This window comes from Larus michahellis, chromosome 11 (genome assembly GCF_964199755.1).
Source record: "Larus michahellis chromosome 11, bLarMic1.1, whole genome shotgun sequence".
In the NCBI taxonomy this organism is placed as follows: domain Eukaryota; kingdom Metazoa; phylum Chordata; class Aves; order Charadriiformes; family Laridae; genus Larus; species Larus michahellis.
The window spans coordinates 19,276,690-19,298,485 of NC_133906.1; the positions used below are offsets into that span (position 1 = coordinate 19,276,690).

The 21,796-nt window shown below is 46.0% G+C and overlaps 1 protein-coding gene across 2 annotated transcripts in view; it reads left to right on the top strand.

Moving 5' to 3' along the window:
• GRIA1 (glutamate ionotropic receptor AMPA type subunit 1) overlaps window positions 1-21,796 on the top strand; it is a 128,175-nt gene that overhangs the window by 49,438 nt on the left and 56,941 nt on the right. For both annotated transcript variants that reach the window (XM_074604479.1, XM_074604478.1), the window contains exons 3-5: window positions 11,833-12,072; window positions 13,506-13,690; window positions 18,575-18,628. In XM_074604479.1, coding sequence (XP_074460580.1) covers window positions 11,833-12,072; window positions 13,506-13,690; window positions 18,575-18,628 — 479 coding nt within the window. The remainder of the gene's footprint in view (window positions 1-11,832; window positions 12,073-13,505; window positions 13,691-18,574; window positions 18,629-21,796) is intronic.

The following is a 21,796-nucleotide window of genomic DNA, read 5'->3' on the forward strand; positions in this document are numbered from 1 at the left end:
TTTAAAAGATCCCAAGCTTAAACTTGTTTGTTTGGGATTTTTCAAAAAACCTGATGCTCAGAGGCACTGCAGAAATAAAAATGTGGTAGCTATTATCATTTATTGCCCTCGCAATGCAGACAGGATTAAAGCTGTTCTAATGACAGGGAAGAAATGGTAATATTCCCCCTGACATTAAGTAGGCCTGAAGAAAGCTGTGAGCACAATGGAACGGAACACTAATGTGAAAAGGAAAAATAAAAACCCTACAAGAAACGACTATAGCAAAGAACCACCAAGGGAGGCACTTAAGCCCACAAAAGCCAGCACTCTCAGATGTCAAAGGATCTTGTCATTCTGCACCTAACTCAGCCCTTGCTGAGGTGTTAAATGGGGTTTCAAAACCGTTCCTGCTTTCAGAGACCTTGGGTGAATACAATATACAAGCAGGTAGCACAGAAGGGTTCTGCTCTGGAGGCTTAACCCGAGTGTACTTTGCTGGGCTTGTACCTTTGCTTCTCCTCCTTTCAGAAGACTCTAATGGCTCCAGCGATTGTAGAAAAGATGGCACTTTTGGAGCAGCGATGGCACATGTAGGTTTTGGAGCATCTGCCTTGCTAGCTCAGCAGATACCTGTAATATAGCCTTGAAAATGTATAGAAAATGTGAACGTTTATATATAATGTGTCAGACAGCTGGTGGGTTTAAGTACTGCTTCCCACTTCAAGCCCTCAAGGACAAGATGCTCTTTCCTGTGTGCGAGTGGTTTTGTTTGAAGAAGAATGCTTTGTCCTGGAGAAGTGCAAGTTCTTTCTTCTTTGCCCAGACCAGTGACACTGTATTCCTGTGTGAGCTTGGTGCTGCTTTCCCCATACAACGTACCCTGTGCTTTTTGTCTGCTGCCTTTCATTTTTAAATGAGCAGGGAGTCAAATAATGTCAGAAAGGCCAACAATAGCTTACCACGAGAGGGAAACATCTTCTCTGCCCTCTGACAGCCTGCATCAGCCAGCCTCCCTCCTGGGCTGGGAGATATTTTAAGGTAGAGCACATCATCACCATGAAAAGATCCATCAGGTTACGAAAAATTCTCCTGGCTCTCCATTTAGGTCCCTCCTTATCCTTTGTTTTACGTTCTGTGGTGAGCCAGCCGTACCTTTTCTCTCCTCTCTGCTGGGAAGGTAATTCTCTACTCCGAGGGGGCTATTCGGTGGTCTTCTTTATTGCTATTTAACATGTATACATTACAGTACCCCACAGAGGCCTCGTAGCATAGTGCCAGGCATCCTACAAACACACGCAGAGTGACAGTTGCCTCTATAGCGGGTACCCATGTGTGTGGGATAACAGGATAAGCGTAACTCGGAGCCAATTACAATTAATAATAATGCCCATACATCCTACGTAGGTGTATGGGATGTGGCATATCCCTGTGTTTCTTTGAAGGCAACACACCCCTGGAGTTTAGAAAGGGGGTTGTTTAGGGGGCTTTCTTGTCAATTTAAAAAATCACTATCAGGAAAGGGAGTCAGTATTAAAGGAAAAATAAAGGTCTCTTTTTACATGCGTCCAAAGCAGGGATTAAAAGCTGGGCACACCAGGACCGTGCCCAACCTGAGTTTACAGAGTTTAACGCCTGCTCTGCCTGGCTGCAGCTGACTCTGTCGGGTGAAGAGCATTAGGGGTCTAACACCAGGAAACCTAGTGCTGACACCTAAGTATAAATCTATGCCCAGGACACGTTTGGGATCATGGAAGGATCATTGCAGAGGGTGTGCGTGCATGTTTTGTCAGGTTCTTTGGCTGCTTTGAATAGAAAAAGGTGGAGTGTTAATAAATGAAGTTGTAAATTTCTAGTCTGTTATCAAGAAAGCCTTAAAATTATTTGTGTTAGTTCAGTGGCATGCATGGATAAGGTTTTATGCACCGTAGCACAAAACAATTAAAAGTTGGGAATTTAGAAGCAGGAGTGGGGAAAAAAAATAGAGACAGGGAGAAAGGGGAAGGGATTATAAGTGCTCGTCTCCGGGTGCATGCGGAGAAGCGGGCTCAGGGCATGAGACCACATCCTCGCTGATATGAGAGCATTGGTGTGTAGTTGTCCAGGTGCCGTGATCCGAACCGCTGTGTGTGACTTGTCGTTCTCAAACAGGCATATTCTTTCAGTACGTGTCTTGTATCTTGCTAGTGAAAGCTCAGTGTCTGGGAAGGGAAATGTTTAAAGCCACCATGAGAACTGTTAGAAGCAGAAAGGGGAGCTTTGTATGCAGGTCAGACCCCAGCACTTCCAAGTGTAGGCTGAGATCCCAAAGCAGGCACAGAAGATACCAGGTGTAGACCCAGGACTGGAGGAGGTCTCCTCCTCTTACTGGATGACACCATCCTACTTAGACCTGCTCTGCAAATACAGCTGTTTAGACTGTCCATCTTGCTGATAAACGTGTAGTCACGTCTCTGCATGGAAACAGCCATGTAGAAAGTTAGTCTGTTCTTCAGTTACCTGCCAAATCACAAGATTTGGTCCTGATCCTGTGATTTACAGTATGGAATTCAGTAAAACTGTAATCCCATAGACTATAAATGGCCAACACCTCACAAGGTAGTATTGTGTTGGGAAATTAAAAGATATTAAGCTGATGGGGCAGGGAGGGAGGCTGATAGAGAGCTGCAGTTAAAACCGGTCTTGATTGCTACCTTCATTACAAACCTGGAAGGAGGAATATATACATATATATATATATATGTGTATATATATATAGATAGATAGAGAGAGAGATATATATATCTATCTCATAACCGAACTCTGTGCCTGGAGCAGATTTCAGGGAAGGGCTAACGGAGACATTATTATGAGCAGGAAATAATCCTAAAAAAGCCACAGGAACAATACAGCTGAGAAAATTTACCACAGTACTGTTTTCTCAATTGAAGGCAACAGCACGAGTCTCTGGAATACCCCAGGGAACGCATCAGAGACCGAGACATTAGTTTGGCTTCTAAACTGGTACATCTGCAAAAGCACAGACTAGAGAAAATTTGGGAATATCTATGCAGATGTTTTAAGAAGCAGGGGGACATGGGACCAAAATTGTAATTATCAGATGAAGATTCAGAAAGGAGTTGCAGAGGTAGATGTTAACACCCTCCTTCCCCAGTGGAAGTAACATTAATGTTGGAATAACTTTTCCAGGGAAAGTCCATAGTCTGGTTCTTGCGTTGTGACCTGCAACAAGTTTCAAGACAAGCACTTACAAAATCCTCATTAGAACCTGAGGCTTGCACTGGAGACAGTCACAGGCTTTAATGTCTAGAAAAACTGCCATGAACAGGGATAATGTATTAGGGAAAGAGAAGAAGCTATTGAAGACAAAATGCATTTCATCTGCAGCGAGCTCTTCTTTATGTGACAAGTTTGCTTTCTGCTACTGCTTATCTTCCCCCCTCCCACCACTCACTCCTCTCTTTTTACTCTGTTTTAATAATTTAGCTCTTACAGCCCAGAATTAAATGCTGTGCTGACCTCAGAGCAGTGTGCTATGTGCCGTATTAACATGCTGTGGGTTTGGTGCTTTATTCTTTTCCTCCGCTGTTTTTCGTGCTCCCCAGCAGAAAGCTACACCGTGATATTGTACTTAGTTTTCCTTGTATAGCACTATCTGCAGAAGGGCCAATACAATACAAAAGGCCATCTCATAAAGCAGCAAAAGCAAAATTGGTTCAGCCCTCATCTCTTGCCTCCTTTTATAATATCGCTGTCACTTTCTCATTTCGAGTAATCTTGCTTTAATATTTATGGCTCTGCTTCAGACATGGAGAGTTCAATGAGGACAGATTTTTGGTTTTCTATTTCACTGCAGAGGGTTAGGTGAGAGCGGAGATAGCTGGTCTTCCAGAGCCCATGGGGCCCACAGCAACATCCGTCTGTGGCTGGGGGCCCTGTGAGGCATCACCCCCTCCTTCTGGGGGAGCTGCAGGGGAGCTCAAGGTGAGGGTTGTGAGCAGGAGATGGTAGCTGATTTTGTAGAGCTTCTGCTGCTCCAAGGCAACCCAACGTGGCCAGCGTCTTCTGCTGGCTTCCTTCTGGACACAGCATAAAGCTGGACTGCCCCACAGCCCCGCTGCCGGTACGGGCTTGCTGACAGTTCTGGCACATGTATCAACATCAAACTGCTCAAAAGCCACACAAGGTTCAAGAGCCACCGGTGGGCCATCCCTGGGCTCCAGAAGCGGGAGATGTACTTTTCATTAACTAAATATGATGATTTTTAATGACACAATGTGCCGTAAAAGGATCTCAGAAGACTGTATCCCACCTGGGTTTGCTTGCCATCATTTGGTAGCTAGCTGTACCCCAGAAATGAGCCAGACGGGCATGTAGGAAAAGAGAATTTTTTTCTAAAAGACTCCCATTTAAAAAAAAAAAAAAAAAAAGACCAGGTAGAAAGGTCAAATGCTCCGTTAGAGCTGAAATATGCAGAATTGTTTCCAGACACCAAATCCCTTCTGCACTTCTGTTTTAAAAAAGCTATGAAAGCAGGGAGTGCTGTGAAAAAGCTGTGGCTCTGGTATGGGACACTGGAGAGATGAAGGCAGTGGACAGCAAGAAACTTAAAACAGCTTGAGAACATGGCATCAGTGCTTCAAGCTCAGAATACGCTCTTATTTATGTCTCTTGGAGCATGGAGCAAGAGACTGGAACAGATGGGGCTCAGAGAAAGGCAGTCACCTTCCTCCACCTCACAAGCCAAGATCCAAGTCATGATTAGATAATAAACCTGAAACCGAGATGGCACTGGACCTGTTTCCTTTTGCACATAATGTGATCTGTTAGCCATGGGACACTCATTAGCCAACCTGTCCCTATTCGACTAATGACATAATTCTAAACACAGAACGAACGGGCTTTTGTGAAGTCTCAATGTTGCTCGAGATGGGCATCGTGTCCTTTCCTGGGGTGCCTCTGTTCTCTTTCCATGGGTTAGCCATCATTTGAAGACTACCCAGAAAATACAGTTGTCAACAGACGTTTTATTTAAGGGAACATCCAAGTCTGTGACCCCAAAAGTCCCTGGTCTGAGCAGATACGTGCCCACGTCTCCTCTGGGTTCTCGTCCAGGATCTGTTAAAGGTTGCTCATGATCTCAGTGTTTCATGTAGGACACTTGCACCTAATTCCTGTTAAAAGTGCCAGCTTTACTCAGAAATAGTTTTAGTGGTGAATGGAAACCCTTCAATATATATAATTCTTAATTTTATATGATTCAACAAAATCTTAGCATCCTCAAAGTAACAACATGTTTAAAAGCAAGCAAAGCAAACAAGGAAAGTCTTGTCAAACAGTTTTTCCTTCTTTTCTTTTTTCAACAAGCTCAGTGACCCCATTAAGACCTTTGATATTTGAATTTTCTCTTCCGTTTTGTACACTGCATAAGAACTACATTTGAAGACTCTAGCAGAAGAAGAGGTTTCAAGATGTGAAGTACACCCGTGGAAGAGCGATGATTTTCAATGGATCCCTTTGACAGAGAGGTCAAAGTCAACTTCTCATGGCCATATCTTCCACCACCACGATTATAATTCAGAAGTGCGCTTAAACAACTGGGGGTCCATGTTGTTAATTTTTTGTTGACAAAAGCACCGTGCTATTTCTGTTCCCTTAAACTCAGCAGCATGCGAGAAAGAAGTATCCCAAATCCAATTTGATCTCAAGGGAAACTTCTCATTTGTCAGCCAGGCAAACTGAGACTTATTTGTCAGGCAGGGAAACTTAACTAAAAAAATTGAAGCTATCAGCATAAACGGTCATGAGCAGCTCTCAGTCATAGATTATTGTTTACATCTGAGGGAAAGAAAGCAGATCTTGATGTAAAAATCAACACTACTTTCCAGCTTCCAAAATGGTCAGAGCCTCAGTGCAGGAAAATGATGGAAGGGAGCACGCTTCTGTGACTTTTATATATTTGAAAGAGAAACATATATTTCTTGTGATATCACATCAGCCTGATTTGCAGTTGATCAAATACATGGGACGTATCTGCTGTCAGCTAAATACATGCGTGGAGCGATGGGGGAGTGTAGAATCTGTTTGGCTTTCCCCTGCTAGAAAAATCTGTGGGAACATGCTGTCGTTGGGATGTGCTGAAGAGATGCACTCTGGCACCTACGCCACACTGGGGAACTGTGAGGACAAACATTTGGGAGGAAAGCTGAGCTGATCCTAATTGAAGCAGACACTAGCGCTCTTTCATCAAAATTCCACCGGCTTCGCCAACCTGATGTCAGGTTCTCCATCACCGTGTGAGGGTCGCCTCCAGGCAGGGCATGCTAAAAATAAATTATGCATGCACGTCCCCCCTCCCCTTTCCCACATGTGTACACATATACTCCAAGTGAGCGAAGAAAAGCATGTGGGAACTGCTCCTTGACACCGCTGTCGTCAATGACTATGTTTTGCTGCAAGTGAGGATTTTCATCCTGTGTCCCAGCAGGTTTGGGCAGATAAAGGACGTGCCACACTGATATTGGCGCTGCTGGCATTGCAGGACGAGTCTTTGGTAGCTTACAGAGGACAGTAGACTGAGCTCACTATTTTACTGCACTCAAAGCCTGGCCACACTCATCCTGCAATTTTTAAAAAGCACCTGTTAATTTGGTTTCTGGAGTAAGTGCTGTGTGTGCTGGATGGGGTGATTTGAAAGATTTCTTCTTAATTTTGAGTCTACATTTCCAAATTACCCTCCTCTTTCCCTGCCTGCTTGGGCTATGGTAGTTTGCTAAAAATCCTCACAACGTCTGCAGCTCAGCGTTGTGGGAATGGCTTTCCTGGAGAGGGTACGGTGTCTTCCCTCCTAGACGTTCCTCAGATACGACATCCCCCAGGGTCGGGAAGGGCTCTGAGATCTGGCAGGGACCATCTGGGTTTTTTGTGCCCTGCAACAGAGAACATGAGTTGTTTGTGGGGAACATCTGGGGATATTTCGTTTAATCGGTTTTTTTACTGCTCTTGTGGCTTTGGGTATTAGCAGTGTCTCTGCTACTTCTGTTGTCTGACAGAGGCACGCAGCAGTTGAGTCTCCCGAGAGTCAACTAAACCATTTTATTGGCTCCCTCCAGGGGTAGCTGGGCAAAACTTAATGGTCCATGAGATACAGAAAGTCAGTAGAAATGATCTAATGTCCCCTTCTAGGCTTAAACTAAGTGAAATGGTGAAAATTCAACTTCTAAAGGAAATGGCAGATGAGCTGTTGCCAGGATCTCCTACCAGGCTTCTTCTCCAGCTGTGTCCATGGGGAGCAGTTGCCTTTTTGCAGTCCTGTTTGCAGATTCTCAGCAGAATTGCACCATTTTCACTCCTGGAGACCAAATCCTCATTCCCGTCCTTCTGTGCAGCCCATTTGCCCTTCCTCCTCCCTCTAATGCAGAGACTGTTTCAGCCCCTCTTTGTGATGACAAAGAGAAACTTTTTGGTTTCCCTTCTGCTTTTACCGAAATCCCAATGAGATACTGTTATATCTGACATCTGCCTTTCATATGGATCAAACCTCCGGTTCCAAAATATCCCTGGCCCTCCTGAATGCAGGAATCAGTCTTGTACATCTACTGTCTCTGTGACTGGTTGAGAGCTTTAGCCAAAAAAAGTCTCCCAGGACTTTTTATAGACTCAAAACATCTCTTTTGCTTCCTTCTTCTGCAGAGAAAATGTGCAATTTATAGTTGTGGGGATGTATTTTTCTTTTTGCAAAGGTGGTCAGGGCTGCCTGTCTCTGGCTGCTGGGTAGGTGTCTTATCCTGCATGTGTTTTCAAGAAAATCATTCTTTCCTCTCTCAGATTTAAATGCTTTACCTTCAATATTTCCATATGAAAAGAGAAACTTGAGAGAAATTGCAGGACTAGAAATCCTAGAGCCTGGGGATTTCAAGCATGAGTGAAGCATGTGTGCTTTTTCCTCATCTGAATTCAAGGACACACCAGCTCCACGACGGCAACCTTTCCATAAAGGGAGAGGGGAGACCTCCTCCTGCTTGCTCTACCACATCAGTCGTTTTTTAACTAGGTACCGGGAATCTTACAAAGCTGTTTTGATTTTTACTGTAAGTTAGAAGTGGTTTTAGAGCAGTCTGAGGAGCTCTCACCTCACCTGGCTGCAACAGGCACTGCGGTGTCCAAAGTGCAGCTGGTTGTTGCTGGGTTGTGTTTCCAGCGTAACCAGGTGACAGTCAAGTTAATGCCTCTGCTTTTACCTAATTTTATTCGTGGAATGGCACTAGGGACCGTCGGTGTGAGATCCGTGCCTGGAGAAGGAAGGATATGGGATGTCCATGGTGCTTGGTGCAGCACACCCTGGGAACGTCCCAGCCAGAAGTCTTAACCTGATCAATTAGAAAAGAGGGATCAGGGTGAATATGGTAGTAGTTGCCATGGTTATCAATCATTATGAACTATATTTTCTGAGGGTTTGTTTAGAGGAAAACTTTTCTGTAGTTAATTAGAAATTTGTTGTAAGATAATAGCATGGTTACAGCCCAGAATAGATGTTCTCTGTCCTTTCCCTTTGTGCAGCCCAGGGGCCAAGAATAGCACATGCAAACTCCCGTAAGTGTCTGCATTGACGCCCGAGTGAACACTCTTCACTCATGCTCACAGACAGGCTCGCGGATAGGCGGACGTTTATGCTGTTGCATTTCACCCAGCTTCCCACCTGCAGAAATGAGCTTCAGAGACTGAACCGTCCAAATTGAACTGCGAGCGCTAATTACCAGATTGACTGCAACTCTCTTCTGTAAGAAAAGCCAATCTGTGGCCACCTAGCAGGCAGTCGGCACAAAGCTTCCAAATTGCGATGTTGTCACCAGCCAATTGACCAGCAGAGCTCAACTTGTGGGACCTTCCATTCCAGCGTGATCTTTATCCCTTTTATATTTCATAATCTTTTTGGAAAAGCAGCAGTCGGAGGCTAGTGACTGCAGAGGAACCGATAAGCTTCCCCCCTCTCTAGAAAAACAAAGAGAGTTTAAAATATTTGCTTCCTCTAGTTAAGGTTTGCAGTTCTTAATAGTATGTTATTAAGAAGCTGCAGAGCAATCAAATGAGAACACAGTTGTTAATAAATTTGCTTAATAAAACAAAGCAAATATAAAGAAATTACAGCTATCTCTTAGTGTATTAAATAAATGGCAAGTAACTCCTTTTTAGTTTTGCTGGGTAAATTCATTTGGAACGTCTGTATTTTAAAATAGTCCTGAGATTTAAATTCCTTTGCTGCCACTGCTTTTACATTATGCCAGGTTCAGTCCCAGAAAGGTGGCTGCAGTTCTCACTCTTTGCATTTTTCTGGATTAATTGACACATGGTTTCTTTGTTGTTCTTCGGGTGATAACCCTCAGCAAATCTTTTTTTTTTTCCCGGATTATCTGCCTTGTCCATGGCCTCTCTTAGGCTGAAAGTACAAAGCGAGCTAGGGTTCTTTCCAGACTTACTAATGATAAAGACTGTTCGTTCTCCCAGTCGGCTTTGGTGCAATCTGTTTCAAACGCTGGGATTGATGAGTGTCTCAGAACAGTGTAGGAGGGCTGCCTGAGCGTGACTGAGCCACAGAGTTTAAAAAAAAAAAATCTAAAAAATAATGGATTCATTTCAAATAGAAAATAAAATTCAAGGAAGCCGTGGCTTGCCTAATACAAAACAAACCAGGCCGGCTAAGTTTATTGTCTGGATTATTAATTGTGCTGGATTGTTCAGCGGCCCCGAGAATGTCACTTTAATCATCCTATGAGTCTGAAGCCCGGGTCTCCAGAGATCATGTTCTGATCTCTCGCATATGGTATATCGCACTGTTCGTTAGACGCACTGGTCCAGTCACATGGAAACGATGTTCAGACTATTTCTATCCGTGTCTGCTACTTTTCTTCCTGAATGTGTCAGTCTCATGATGAGGGCAGCGACTCCAGCCGATACAGACACAATTGCTGATTGCAAAGAGAGACACTGCCGTGAAAATAAAGAGGGTTATTTCTGTCGTGGTTCAGGCTTCACACGAAGTCCATGTCCCACAGAAATACAAATTTCCTTGGGGGAGGAGGGTGCTGGGGTATGTGAGATCACAGACACCAAGTGGCAAAGCGAGGATGGGTGACCTTGGGGACAAACTGCTGGGCTGGGATGTCCAAAACCTGGCCTCAACTCCAAGAGGAAGGAAGATTTCTCACCAGTGTCATGAAATTCAGTTCTCAGCTCTCGACACTGTGCCGTTTCAAAAATCTGGCTGCTTTGTTTTGGTGTTGGAGATGGGAGTGGGGACTCAATTTGCACAGTGGGAAGCAGGATTCCTTTCTCTTCCCTCTGAATATTTGATGCTGGTGGTAGAGAAGTGAGGAACAAGGTAATCTTATGCAGGATGGCTGTAAGCCAGTTGAGGATGACTTCTGGTCCCCACTGGAGGGACAGAGCTTGGATGGAGCCCAGCTAAGGATAAAGCAAGCTCATGTTTTAGGAGTCTGTCTCCAGCCACATGTGCAGAAGGTTCGGTGCTGGCAGCTACCAGCAGAAAACAGGTCAAGGGATTCCCAAGCAGTGCACAGCGCTTGCCAGGGGACCCCAAAATGTCACATCCAACTTCTCACCCTGCACTCTGTTAGGGGGGGCTGGCGAGTGAAGTGTGAAGTGTTGAGTCAGGATAAATGTCACAGACAAAGGTCTTCAGAGTCGGAGTGGCAACGGGAGGAGACACTAGTGACAGGAGTTCTGACAGAGGGAAAACGCTGTCACTGCCACCACCTCTGTCTTGGAGATTTATTGATGATAGCTTGGGATGTGCCATAAACAGGGGTGATATTAAACGAGTCTGACTATCTCAGGGGCTACGTTTTACAACCCAAAGTGTGAACTCTCTCTGCCTCACTGAGATCCTGAGGCGTTTTTCCAGCAGCTCCCACGATCTCGTTAAATGCTCTCCCGAGAAGCGCTCCAACTCAAGAGCCCTCGCTGCGCAGCACAGCGCCAGCTGCTGGGATCAGACACAGATCTCCACTGGAGAACCCAGCGTGCACACTCAGAGCTTAGTCATGGAGAGCTCCCAGGCCACCCTCACTGCTTCACTGGGCCCACAGCCTTCCCCACCATGGCTTTGTGAGGAAACCAGAAATTGTCACGAAGGTGTCCCCAAGTACCAACGCACCCCTGGTGTCAGAGGCTCCAACCTCAGTGCCAGCAGCTCACGCCAGGGGACAAACTTCCCTGTGCTATGAGTGTATTGAACCTAGGTGAACCTTTGCTGAGATGCCCTCTCAGCGTGGTCTCAGCTTCTGAGTCCAAACCCATGGTTTCCTCCTGGAGTCATTGGCCACAAACGGCTGTGCTGTCATGCAAATGCTTTCCTTCTGCTCCTTGAATGCATCTGGGGCTGCAATAGCAAGCTCTAGCTGCAGCCTTTCTCCCCCATAGTAAAACAGCTACAGGGCCCAGACAGCTGCCATCCCGAGGAGGCAGGGCTTTGCCTCCTTGCAGGGCTGAGCCACTGTGCTTTGCTGCTGGGGGATTCCCTTGTGCAGGTAACATATTTTATCCTAGAAGCAGCAAAATCTTCAGCAAAGCCCTGAGGATACTGAATTAATTCACTCTCCTGTGTCCCTTCTGCCTATCAAAGGTAAAGCAGCTCTGTGGAGATCAAGGGCAGAGCAACCCATGGCCACAAGCCCTGTTCTTCACACATTGTGTTCACCAACCTACAGTCCTCGAGGAAAGCGTTCTTGTCCAGAAAGCCTACAGCTTATCACAGGGAAAAGATTTATTTTGGTGACTTCTCTGAAAAACCTCCTTGTCCTTCTGCCCTCGTGACCTTTCTCTCTGCTCTTTCAGTCTGCTCGCAGTTCTCCAAGGGCGTCTACGCCATCTTTGGATTTTATGAGAGGAGAACCGTCAACATGCTCACGTCTTTCTGCGGGGCTCTCCATGTCTGCTTCATAACACCAAGCTTCCCTGTTGAAACGTCCAACCAGTTTGTTCTGCAGCTTCGCCCGGAGCTCCAGGATGCCCTCATCAGCGTCATCGAGCACTACAGCTGGCAGAAGTTTGTGTACATTTATGATGCTGACCGGGGTAAGTCACAAGTATGTGGAAAAGGTTACCAGTCAATTAAACATAGTGGTCTAGATGGAGTCTTTGCCTTAAGAAGTCCTCTTACTGTGGGTCGCTGGAGGCTGAGACGGTGGCCAAAGGAAGGGTCACCATATGCTTTCCCTGTTCTCTACTCCTTTTCTAAATATTCATTACTGCTGAAGGTGGACATTGATCTAGCTAAAGCGTCAGCCTGACCCAGTGTGTCTGTACTCGTAGGGTCAAGTCTGAACCCCGTGAACACGACGGAAATGCTTAATGTATAAGTGGTTTGGGTTTCAAATGGGGAAATTGTTTATATTGAATAAGTCCCATATTGAATAGGTCTTTCAAGGCCACCAAGTCCCAGGTTTATAAAAGTGAACCGACAGCTGCTCAAGTCTCACCTGAGACCACATCCAGTTGTGATATATGTGTGTGTTTCTGGCAGGTAGCTTGGAAAACTCTTAGGTTCCCTGCATTAGTGGGAGTTATTTGTTTATGTAAAATAACAAAAGCCTTTGTTGGGCTCTTGGAAGATATTATCTAACTTTCTAAACCGTGAACAGGGCTGGTGAGCTCTTTGCTCTATGATTCAGTTTCCCCAGCTCTCAGATGCCTTTAAAGCTCCAGGCTTGGAGGCCAAGAGCAAAATGGACTTGTGGAGGACAGTGCAGAGGTAAGGGTGGTTCACAGCGCTGTCCTGGAAGTTGTCATTAGCCCTTGCAGGGACAGGATGACCTTAAAAGACGAGGAGAAGGTATAAAAGCATCCTGCCCTGCTTTCTGTTGTCACGAGGCATGAGCACGCTGAATATCCCAAAAGGACTGCAGTAGGCAGGGTTGTCTAGCAGGACTCCGGAGTAGTGCTGACTACATGTATCTCATCTGGAAGGTCGTGCATGTAATTTAGGCAAGATCCTTTTAAAAATAATGAAGTTTTCTGATGAGATGCTGCTGAGAGAGACAAGGGCGCTGAATATGATTGTGTATTGTGATTGCTGAGGGTGTCCCTAACCCTAGGAGCGCAGAGCCTAAACAGATCAAAGAGGAAAGGGAACTATGGCCCAAAGAAACCAAGTGATTTGGGTAGCGACAGACAAGAAGATGGGGATTAGAGCTCTTATCTGAATCCCACAACAGGGCCTGATCAACGAGACTGATCTGCCGATTACAAAGCAAAACTAGGCCTGAAATCATCTTATTTTCCTGTGCTAGAACAGAAAAATCAGGAGTCATTAATTCTAGCCCAGCTGTGTATGGGTAAGATGCTAGACTATTAGCTGCTCTCTGTAGTTCTGCTGCGCTCTTGCAAAGCTGTATCCAGCCCAGCTCGAGGCAGCTATGCGGACTGTCCGAAGGATGGAAAGATGCCATTGCACAACTAAAACCTGGTTCTCCCCCTACTGTCCTCTTCCCCTGCTCTTCCCGTCACAGGGTTGTCAGTCTTACAGAAAGTGCTGGACACTGCAGCCGAGAAGAACTGGCAGGTGACAGCTGTCAACATCCTGACGACAACAGAAGAGGGCTACCGCGTCCTCTTCCAGGAGCTGGAGAAGAAGAAGGAAAGGCTGGTGGTGGTGGACTGTGAATCTGAGCGGCTGAACATCATCCTTAGCAAGGTTGTGTCGGTGCGGGTCTTCTGGGAGGGGTCTTGCATGCAGGACAGGAAGGCTTGTTTCTCCTGGAGAAGTTCTCCCCGTTCCTGTCTGATTCATGTCTCATTGCGGCTCTCCTTGGATGCGATGTGTGTGTGTGTATTGCAGCAGGCTGCTGAGCTTGCAGGTATTTCTCCGTTGTGTTATGGTGGAAAATGTAAAGCCATAGAAATACTAGGAGCTCCTGTGTATTCCTGCTGAGTGAGCTCTGCTGCTCCATGTTCCCTACTTGATTGACTCCTCTGCTGAGCCCTTTACACCCCCTTACTCCCCAACAAGTTTGCTTTGTGCTACTTCTTCTAAGCAGTGTGCACGAGACGTGGCATTTCCTTATTCTGCTGAGTTTTTCTCTGGTTTTCCCACCTCCTGTGAGTTAGGGTGGAGGTGTGAATCGGCACTGCCAGACTCCTGACACTTCAACCTTCATGTGCTGCACCAAATTCTCACAACCACTGCCAGCAGGACAGAGATGGAGAAGTGGTACATCTGTAGTGTCCTCAGGAGCACTGTCTCCATATCAGGCTGGAGCTCAGCATCCTCACAGGGCATCCAGGCTGTAGGAGGATCGGATGTTTCCAGCTCCTCTTATGCCTTGCTGCGAGACTGGTTTATTCCCAGCCATCTCCTGGCTGTTTTGTTAGCTCATGGCCACAAGACAGATGAGTATGCAGCAGAGGACTTAGCAGCTAAGTTGTGTGCCCTGCCTCACTCAACTGCAATCTAAATAGGTTGCCCAGTAGTGCAGATGCAAATTTTCCCCATCTTCTTTCTTCCAAGCCTCCCTTAATACTTTCCCTAAGTCCTGAATGTGGACTTCTGTGGACGTGAGACCAATGCAAGCCCATGGACAGGTCTCAGTCCACACTTGTGTCCCCTCTTCAACTCCAGCCTTAATATCTTCCCCCCTTATACCTACAGCCAAAGCTTTCACCACAGCTGGGACTCCTGTCCCACGCGGCTTAGAAAGGGCCCCGCAGCGTCACGCAGCCGCTGCACGGTGACTCCCACTGTCGTACGTCTCATAACCCGCTCACTCTTGCCTCGTGCTTCGCACATCGCTTTGTCTAAGCTACCTGTCATCTCCTGTCTCACACTTCAGCTGCTCGCTGTCTGGGGCAAGGACTGCCGTTTCACCAGCTGCACGGCTCAGCGACAAGCACAGTCCATCCTCGTTGCATGTCTCTGGGTGCTACTCCATTATATAGAATAACGAAGCAGGTAACGGGTTTTAACCTCGAAGGGAAGATCATGCTCACGAAGGAGAGACCAGATTATTCTGAAGGGTAAAGTCTTCTCTCTGATCACAGAGTAGCCGCAGCTGAACAATATTTTTGACAGGACCTAGGCAGTGAATTTGCCTTTTCTGCAAGCTTTCCTATAGGGTATATCAGATTTCTAAGGTTAATGATGTGGGTTTTTTAAGCCTGGTTTGTCTAACAGAAAGTTAAGTTCTGTAGTCAAATATTATTTCATTTTCCTCATAAGAAGAGGAAAATAAGTCCTTTTTTTCAAGCTTCTTCACTTAACTGGAGCAAGAGTTAAACTTAGATACAAATAAAGCTATTTGCAAGAACACTAAAAAAACCCAGATCCTGTGATTGTATTTGTTTTGCAATGCTGTAAAAAACATCCATTAAAGACAGAGCAATTCCAACAGACATCTGTGCCTAGGAGGTAACGCTCCTGATAGGGATAGGTCTGGAGAGAACTTTTTTCAGACCTCTGTAGTCTGGTTTTATCCTCGTTTGACTTCTTGTTCTGAGTCCGCAGGGATTTCAGGAAGCAGAGGTAGTTATCCCAGTGTAAGCAGGGGATGCCGGGGCTTTCAGAACATGCAGATGACCAGAGGGGATCAAAGATAGTGTTTGGCTCATTATCCTGTGAAATTCAGCTGGGACTTAAACTCGGGCTGGCGGCCAGTCTCTCAGCTCACCGCAGCAGCAACCTCTGCGTGGATGTCACTGCTCTGTTCGCCCTGTCTCTTTGAGCGTCTGAGGTGTTCAAAGAGCTGCCTCGGCCTCTCAGGGGCTTTTTAATGCATTTATCTTCTTCCCTGACAAGCCTGTCTCTGTCTTTCCGTGGCTGTGGATTTGTGCTCCCCGGTGAACGGAGGAGCTGGGGATGGTTCTTTAGCATCAGTTCCTCACATGTAGACAGTGGTGCTTGCACACGCTTTTAATTTCTTCTTCCCACCCCGTACACGTAACACAAATAACCACCGCTGACTCCAGTAAGGCAGCCCTCGCCTTCTGGAGGCCGTAGCTGTAGAGGAGCCAGCGCTCAATGTGTTAACAATACGCGGGAAAATGACCTGATTTCTTTCTGGGAGATTTCTCTGTGTTATGTCTCAAGGGTATGATTTATTTTTGCCGAGGTAACTGGCGTTTATGAGCCGGGCCTTGGTTCAGGACAGGATATTCACGGGGCCGCGCTGCGTAGCCCTAATGGGATAAGTAAGCGGTGGGTTGTATTCCGTCAAAGCCCTGTATTGTTTCTTCCTTGTCTCTCATTAAAATGAATAACCGGAATTTCTCCTTTGCCACTGTTTCACTCTGAGAGGATTTCTCTCTAATAGATGTCAAACTGGCCCATTAAGAAGTGGGTAATGAAACCTAGGTGGCCCAAGTGAGCTATCAGCATGCAGCCCAGCACAGCCTCTCACCACGTTCAGGCTAAGTGATAAATGCTATTATAACCTCAGCTTGCTACCGCCGTCCGGACACATTAGGACTGAGCAAGCATTCTAAAATAAATTAAGATCACAAATAACTGTGTAAAACACAGGAAGCAAGCCTCATAATTCAGGTGGATGGGCTGCAAGATTAACAGCTCAGGGAAAGCTGGATGGCAGCCCTCTCCGGTTCATCGACTCCGACACCTAATAAAATAACAAAGGGAGAGTTTGGGCAGAAGGAGCCAACGCCAGCTATTGTTGACACGGGAGAAATGGGGAATTGGATCGTAATTCTTAGACGTCCCAGTGCCTTGGAGATGCTCCTTCCCTCCCATAAGGTCTAGGACTTACTGCAAAGGTCAGTCTCAGTTGATGAATGGAAGGGGACAAGTTGAGTCTGGTTTTGCTTCTCAGATCTGGCATTGGAAGATACTCAGAAAACTACCCATAATACGAGTATCTTTATAGCCTTAGGTAGACAAAGGTTTTTTTCTGAGGGCTCCAGACTGGTCAGCAGAAGCCATACCAAGGGATCCTGTTGAGAGAACCCCAGGGCAGTGAAGCTGGTGGAACTGACATCAGTTGTGTAAGAAACCGCTACTAAATGAAGCCTGCATTGGAGTTAATTTCCGCCCCCACGTTAATGCTGGGAACCAGATGAGTTTTAATGTGCATACAAGAGCACTTCATCAGAGAAAGGCTAAGGCAGATGAACCAGTTGCACAGAGCAAGTGTCAGCTCATTTAAAATCCATTTGGAAATCCCTAAATGGCTGTTCGTGATAATCCGGGAGTGTTATCCCATGGGGAAGATCAGTCTTGTGTGTGCCCTAGTCCGATGCTTCTCAAACACCTGCTATCAGCCCGGTATCAGAGAGGAGTCCTGAGTAGACCGATCTCTGGTTGAATCCAACACAGCAGTCATTTTATTATCATTCTGGCTGTGAGGGTGTTTCTGGCCTTGCTAACATTCGTGCAGATTTTGCCTGAGCGTTGGCAATGCAGGCAGTAATTCAGAATCAATTTATACGACAATGGAAATAAGAGGTAGTGTTGCCAGCAAAGAAACCTTATGGAAATAGCACAGTTCTCTCAGAAACTGGCAATTCTTGTGTTTTTACAGGTTCTGGGGGCATTTTAGTTTGGGCTTTTTTTTTCGCTGTCTTCTTTCTGTACATGCATTGGCTCAAATGCAGATGGTATCTGGCTGTAGTCACCTGATAAGAATTTAACAGCGGTGCTGGAAGTCAATGCAGAGGAATTTCAGTGGAAACATGGAGTCAGCAAGAATGTGATTTTTAGCTGTATTGTTTCTGTATTTTTTTATAATCAAGGAAGAGAGCTAGGGACCATCTGATCAGTGACCCTGTTCCCCGTAGTCACAGGCAACCCTGCAACAGATGATGCCTTTCTACCTAGGCAAGGGAAAATTTCCAGCTAACACAGAATCTTTCAAACGCTACAGATCTGTAAGTAATTGTCTTGATAAAAGAGAGTAAAAAACGGACTCTACAGGCATCAGGGAGAAAGGAGTAAGCGGCAAAGAACATCTATTGGGACATCATGAGTACGAAGATATAAATAATCTCAATGAGCGTGCGAGGGGAATCCTCTATTGAGTGCCTTGCTTTGTTCTGGAGATGTGGCTTGAAGCTGCCCCAGTGCAGTAAAGGAGAAAAATTGCCCTGTAGTCTAAATGTCCTGACATCTCGCCCGGGTAGGTGTGTGCGGCAGGGGCTGGAGATGGGAGGATGTGCAGAATAACTCTCTAGTCTTGCTCAGTATTTCGGCTGCATTCACAGGACAAATGGACCCCAGCTCCCCACTTTGTTCCTTTAATGTCTGAAATATAAATCTTGTTTAACCTTTTTTTTTAGAAAAAGCACTGCGTTTTTATCCCTGAGCCCATTGGAAACAGGTTGGGTCAGGCAATTTATTTCTCCCTGCCTGTGGAATCTGTTTGGGGATCTTCTCCTGTCTAATTTCAGACTTGATGCTCAAATATCACGTGTGAAAGCTCTGTCCTTCCTCTAACAACATTACAAACTTTTATTTTGCCATGTCTTTCGGTCTTCAACCGAACAGTCCCATCAGGGAAAAATGGAGAGGGTAGATAAATGAAGCTGTACTTCCTTAGTTGGTCTCCGCTAAATATCCCTGGTTTTCATCTTGCAGATCATCAAGCTTGAAAAGAATGGGAATGGCTACCACTACATTCTGGCAAATTTGGTGAGTTGCCCTTGGCATTTTTTTTTTTAGTATCTCGTATTTTATAAAGCACTATACTTACAATTACTAAGCTGTAAGTCTTTTTTCTAATCCACCTTTTGGGTAGAAAAAATACCAAAGTCCTTTGCAGTGTTCTCCTTATGGTATTTTCTATCTTGAGCCAGCAAGATCATCTCCAGGGTATCTCCAAGGTTGGTGGATTTTATTTTATTTTTTTGCCTCCAGACTCAATCTGCATCTTTTCAAAGCCAGTTAAGCCAACTGTCAATTAATGCTTGTTGTTATAATGATTTTTTTTTTTGCACGTCATGGGCACCTGGGGTCCTGGTATTGCCCTCCAGCTTGTTTTAGTCAGGCCATCAAGAAGTTGTTGACTATTGGTAACAGCTTGCATTTTCTAACTAGTTTTAATTCCGCTTCAGTGTGTGTCCCCAAAGTGAAGTGTTTCGCAGCCATCCTGAGAGCCCCACTAAGGGCAGACTTGTTAATGACGATGCACCAAGATTCCTCTGACCTTCCAGTAAAAATAAAATAGGTACCTATTCTGCAAGTTGGTGCTAAATCAAATCTGACTGTCAATGGCTCTAAGGAATGCCTTGGATTTAAAGATTTCGTTAAGGAAAGGGTTCTCCCTTTAGTGCAGGGAGGCACTGCCGGAGGACAGAGCTGTGCTGGGCAGCAGCAGGGCCATCTTTCTGGAGCGCCAGGCTGTCCTCTCCTAGGAGGCTGGAGAATTTCTCTGCCTAGGGAGGTCTGGGAAGTGGTGAAAGAGAGGAATAGCCTCAATCCATAGGACAGCTGGAGGTTTTCCACAGCAGAGATCCTACCCTCTCCTCCCCAGATGTGTCCGTCCGTCCAGGGCGATGCGCAGCAGAGGACGGGCTGGTGTCGGTAGCCGGGGGCTGAGGCTGCTCCCCCCAGGACCTGCTGTGTCCGTGCGGGGTCTGGAGCCGTTCTTCCCTCCCGCAGCTGCATCTGCGAGGCAGCACGTCAGGCCCAGGGTAATTAAACTTTAAACTACCAATTAGTCAAGCAGTTGCTGCCGTTCTCCTTCTCTCCATCCCAAGATAACTCTGTAATTTACAAGACAAAAATGGCCACATAATTACCCTGCGATGCTCTGATACTGACCCTGCACTTCTGCGCTGGGTGCCTACCATGTAATTACAAAGTTAAAAATGTTACGTTGTGCAGGGGGAGACATGCAAACTGTAGAGAAGCCAATAACTTTGGTTGCTAATTTTTAAAAAATTATTATTTGTTGTAACCCAGGTCCTGGCCTTCAGGTGGTTACGAAAGTCCCTTCATTAAAGTTAAGCAGGGAAGCTATTTGGAGCAGCGGGAGCGTGTGCGTCTCTGCGCTTTTATGTATACCCATGCGGAAGGTGAAATGAGAATGATAGCACCTCTTCTCTCTGCATGGTTTCATAAGAATAAATAAATTAAAAGCATGAGGTGGTCTAATACTGAGGTGTTGGAGTTTTGAAGGACATTTCCCTTTGTCTTATGATACGATGCTCTCCCACTTTCAGCCTGAGAAAGCACACTTTACCCATCTTTAATTTGTTTTCTTAGCCTTTGCACAAATGCTGAGAAGACAGAGCTGACTGGAAGAGGCTGCATACTCAGCCAACGTGGGTTATAAATAATTAACTCAGAGCAAAAGGCTTTTCATTTTCCCAGCCCCTCAGCAGGGAGGTTCTGCCTCCCAGCTGCAGCTCAGTGGAGGGTGCTTTGGGTCCCCAGGACCCACAGGGTCTGACAGGACCACCAGAACCCACTCTTACTAGCTGGGCTTTTCAAGCAACTTTGATGTGGGGGGAGAAGGAGAGTGAAAGGAATTCAAGCTCTTTCCTTTGGTCTTTCCTGCTCCCTAAAACCCAGCACTGCACAAGAGGCAAACTCCATAGACAAGAATATTAAAAAAAAACAAAACAAAAACCCAAAAAACCACCCAAAAGTGGAAAGAGAGGAGAGGATAATCAGACAACGTGGGAAAACTATTAAAAAACTAGCATTCCTGAAGGTTAAGAAGGCCCTTTCCAGGGCAGGACAAGCTTTGTGGTTCTGCCGTCCGCACGGGCGGGTCCTGGCACCAGAAGCCAAATGAGTTTCTGTGATGTGCTGCACCCACACGAGAGCTACTCGCTGATCGGTTCTGCAAGGAGAATGGCAAAAAGGCCGTGAAGATCCCATGTTTCTGAGACTGTATGGCAGGGAGGAAGGACGGCAAGCCCCTCCGTGTGGGGATGGCTGGGATGTTACAAGGGATTGGCAGAACGTGGGAAGTGGGCGTCTGGCAGGGTTAAGTGATAGTGCGGATGCTCTGATCCAAGAGTTCAAAGTAGGTTTTACCCTCTTCTGAGGACATCTCATTGCCTGGATTAGAGCCTTCAGAGGGTGTAACGTGCTCTAATTTATTCCCACTGACTCATACACATAGTGGATAGACCTTAAACACCCCACATTTTCCCCTGTAGACAAGTCCTAAGATGACAGGGTGTGCGTTGCCCACACACACACACGTACTGTCATGTCCACACCCGCACGCCTAGAAAACAGCCCAGTTTTGTGGAAGTGCCTCATTCTGGAGTACTGGATTGTAAGAGAATAAATTAGGAGCTAAAAACTGCAAGGGCCTGAACATTTCCAAATGAGTTCTTTTTTGTCCCCTGTGCTGACTGATGGAGTCCTAATTTTAGGACTCTCATCCTGGATGAAGATAAGGCTCCCAGCCCTGGCTGGGACAGGCTCTGCCTTGCACAAGTCAAGTGAGCCCTCAGCTGGTTCGTAGCCACCAAGTTACCCGCACTAGCTGAAACAGGGGGATGAATTTTCAATACCTGCCTTTTACAACACTACCTGAATTTCTTACAACACTACCTAAACTTCTTGGGCCCTTTCCCATGGAGAATCAATTATGGAAATGACATATTTGAAGCAAACGTTGGGAAACATTTATGGATAACCCCACTGAAGTTTGTATTTTTTGTCTACACGCTTGTTCAGAGCTGTACTCGTCCAAAAAACCAAGCAGCAGCACACTACTACCCAGTTACAGCAGCTCCAAACTGGTGTTACATCAGGAACACAAAGCAAGTGAGTTTGCAAGACAATGCCCAGGCTGAATACGGCCTGCAAAAATCAACCATTTTGAACACGGAGGAA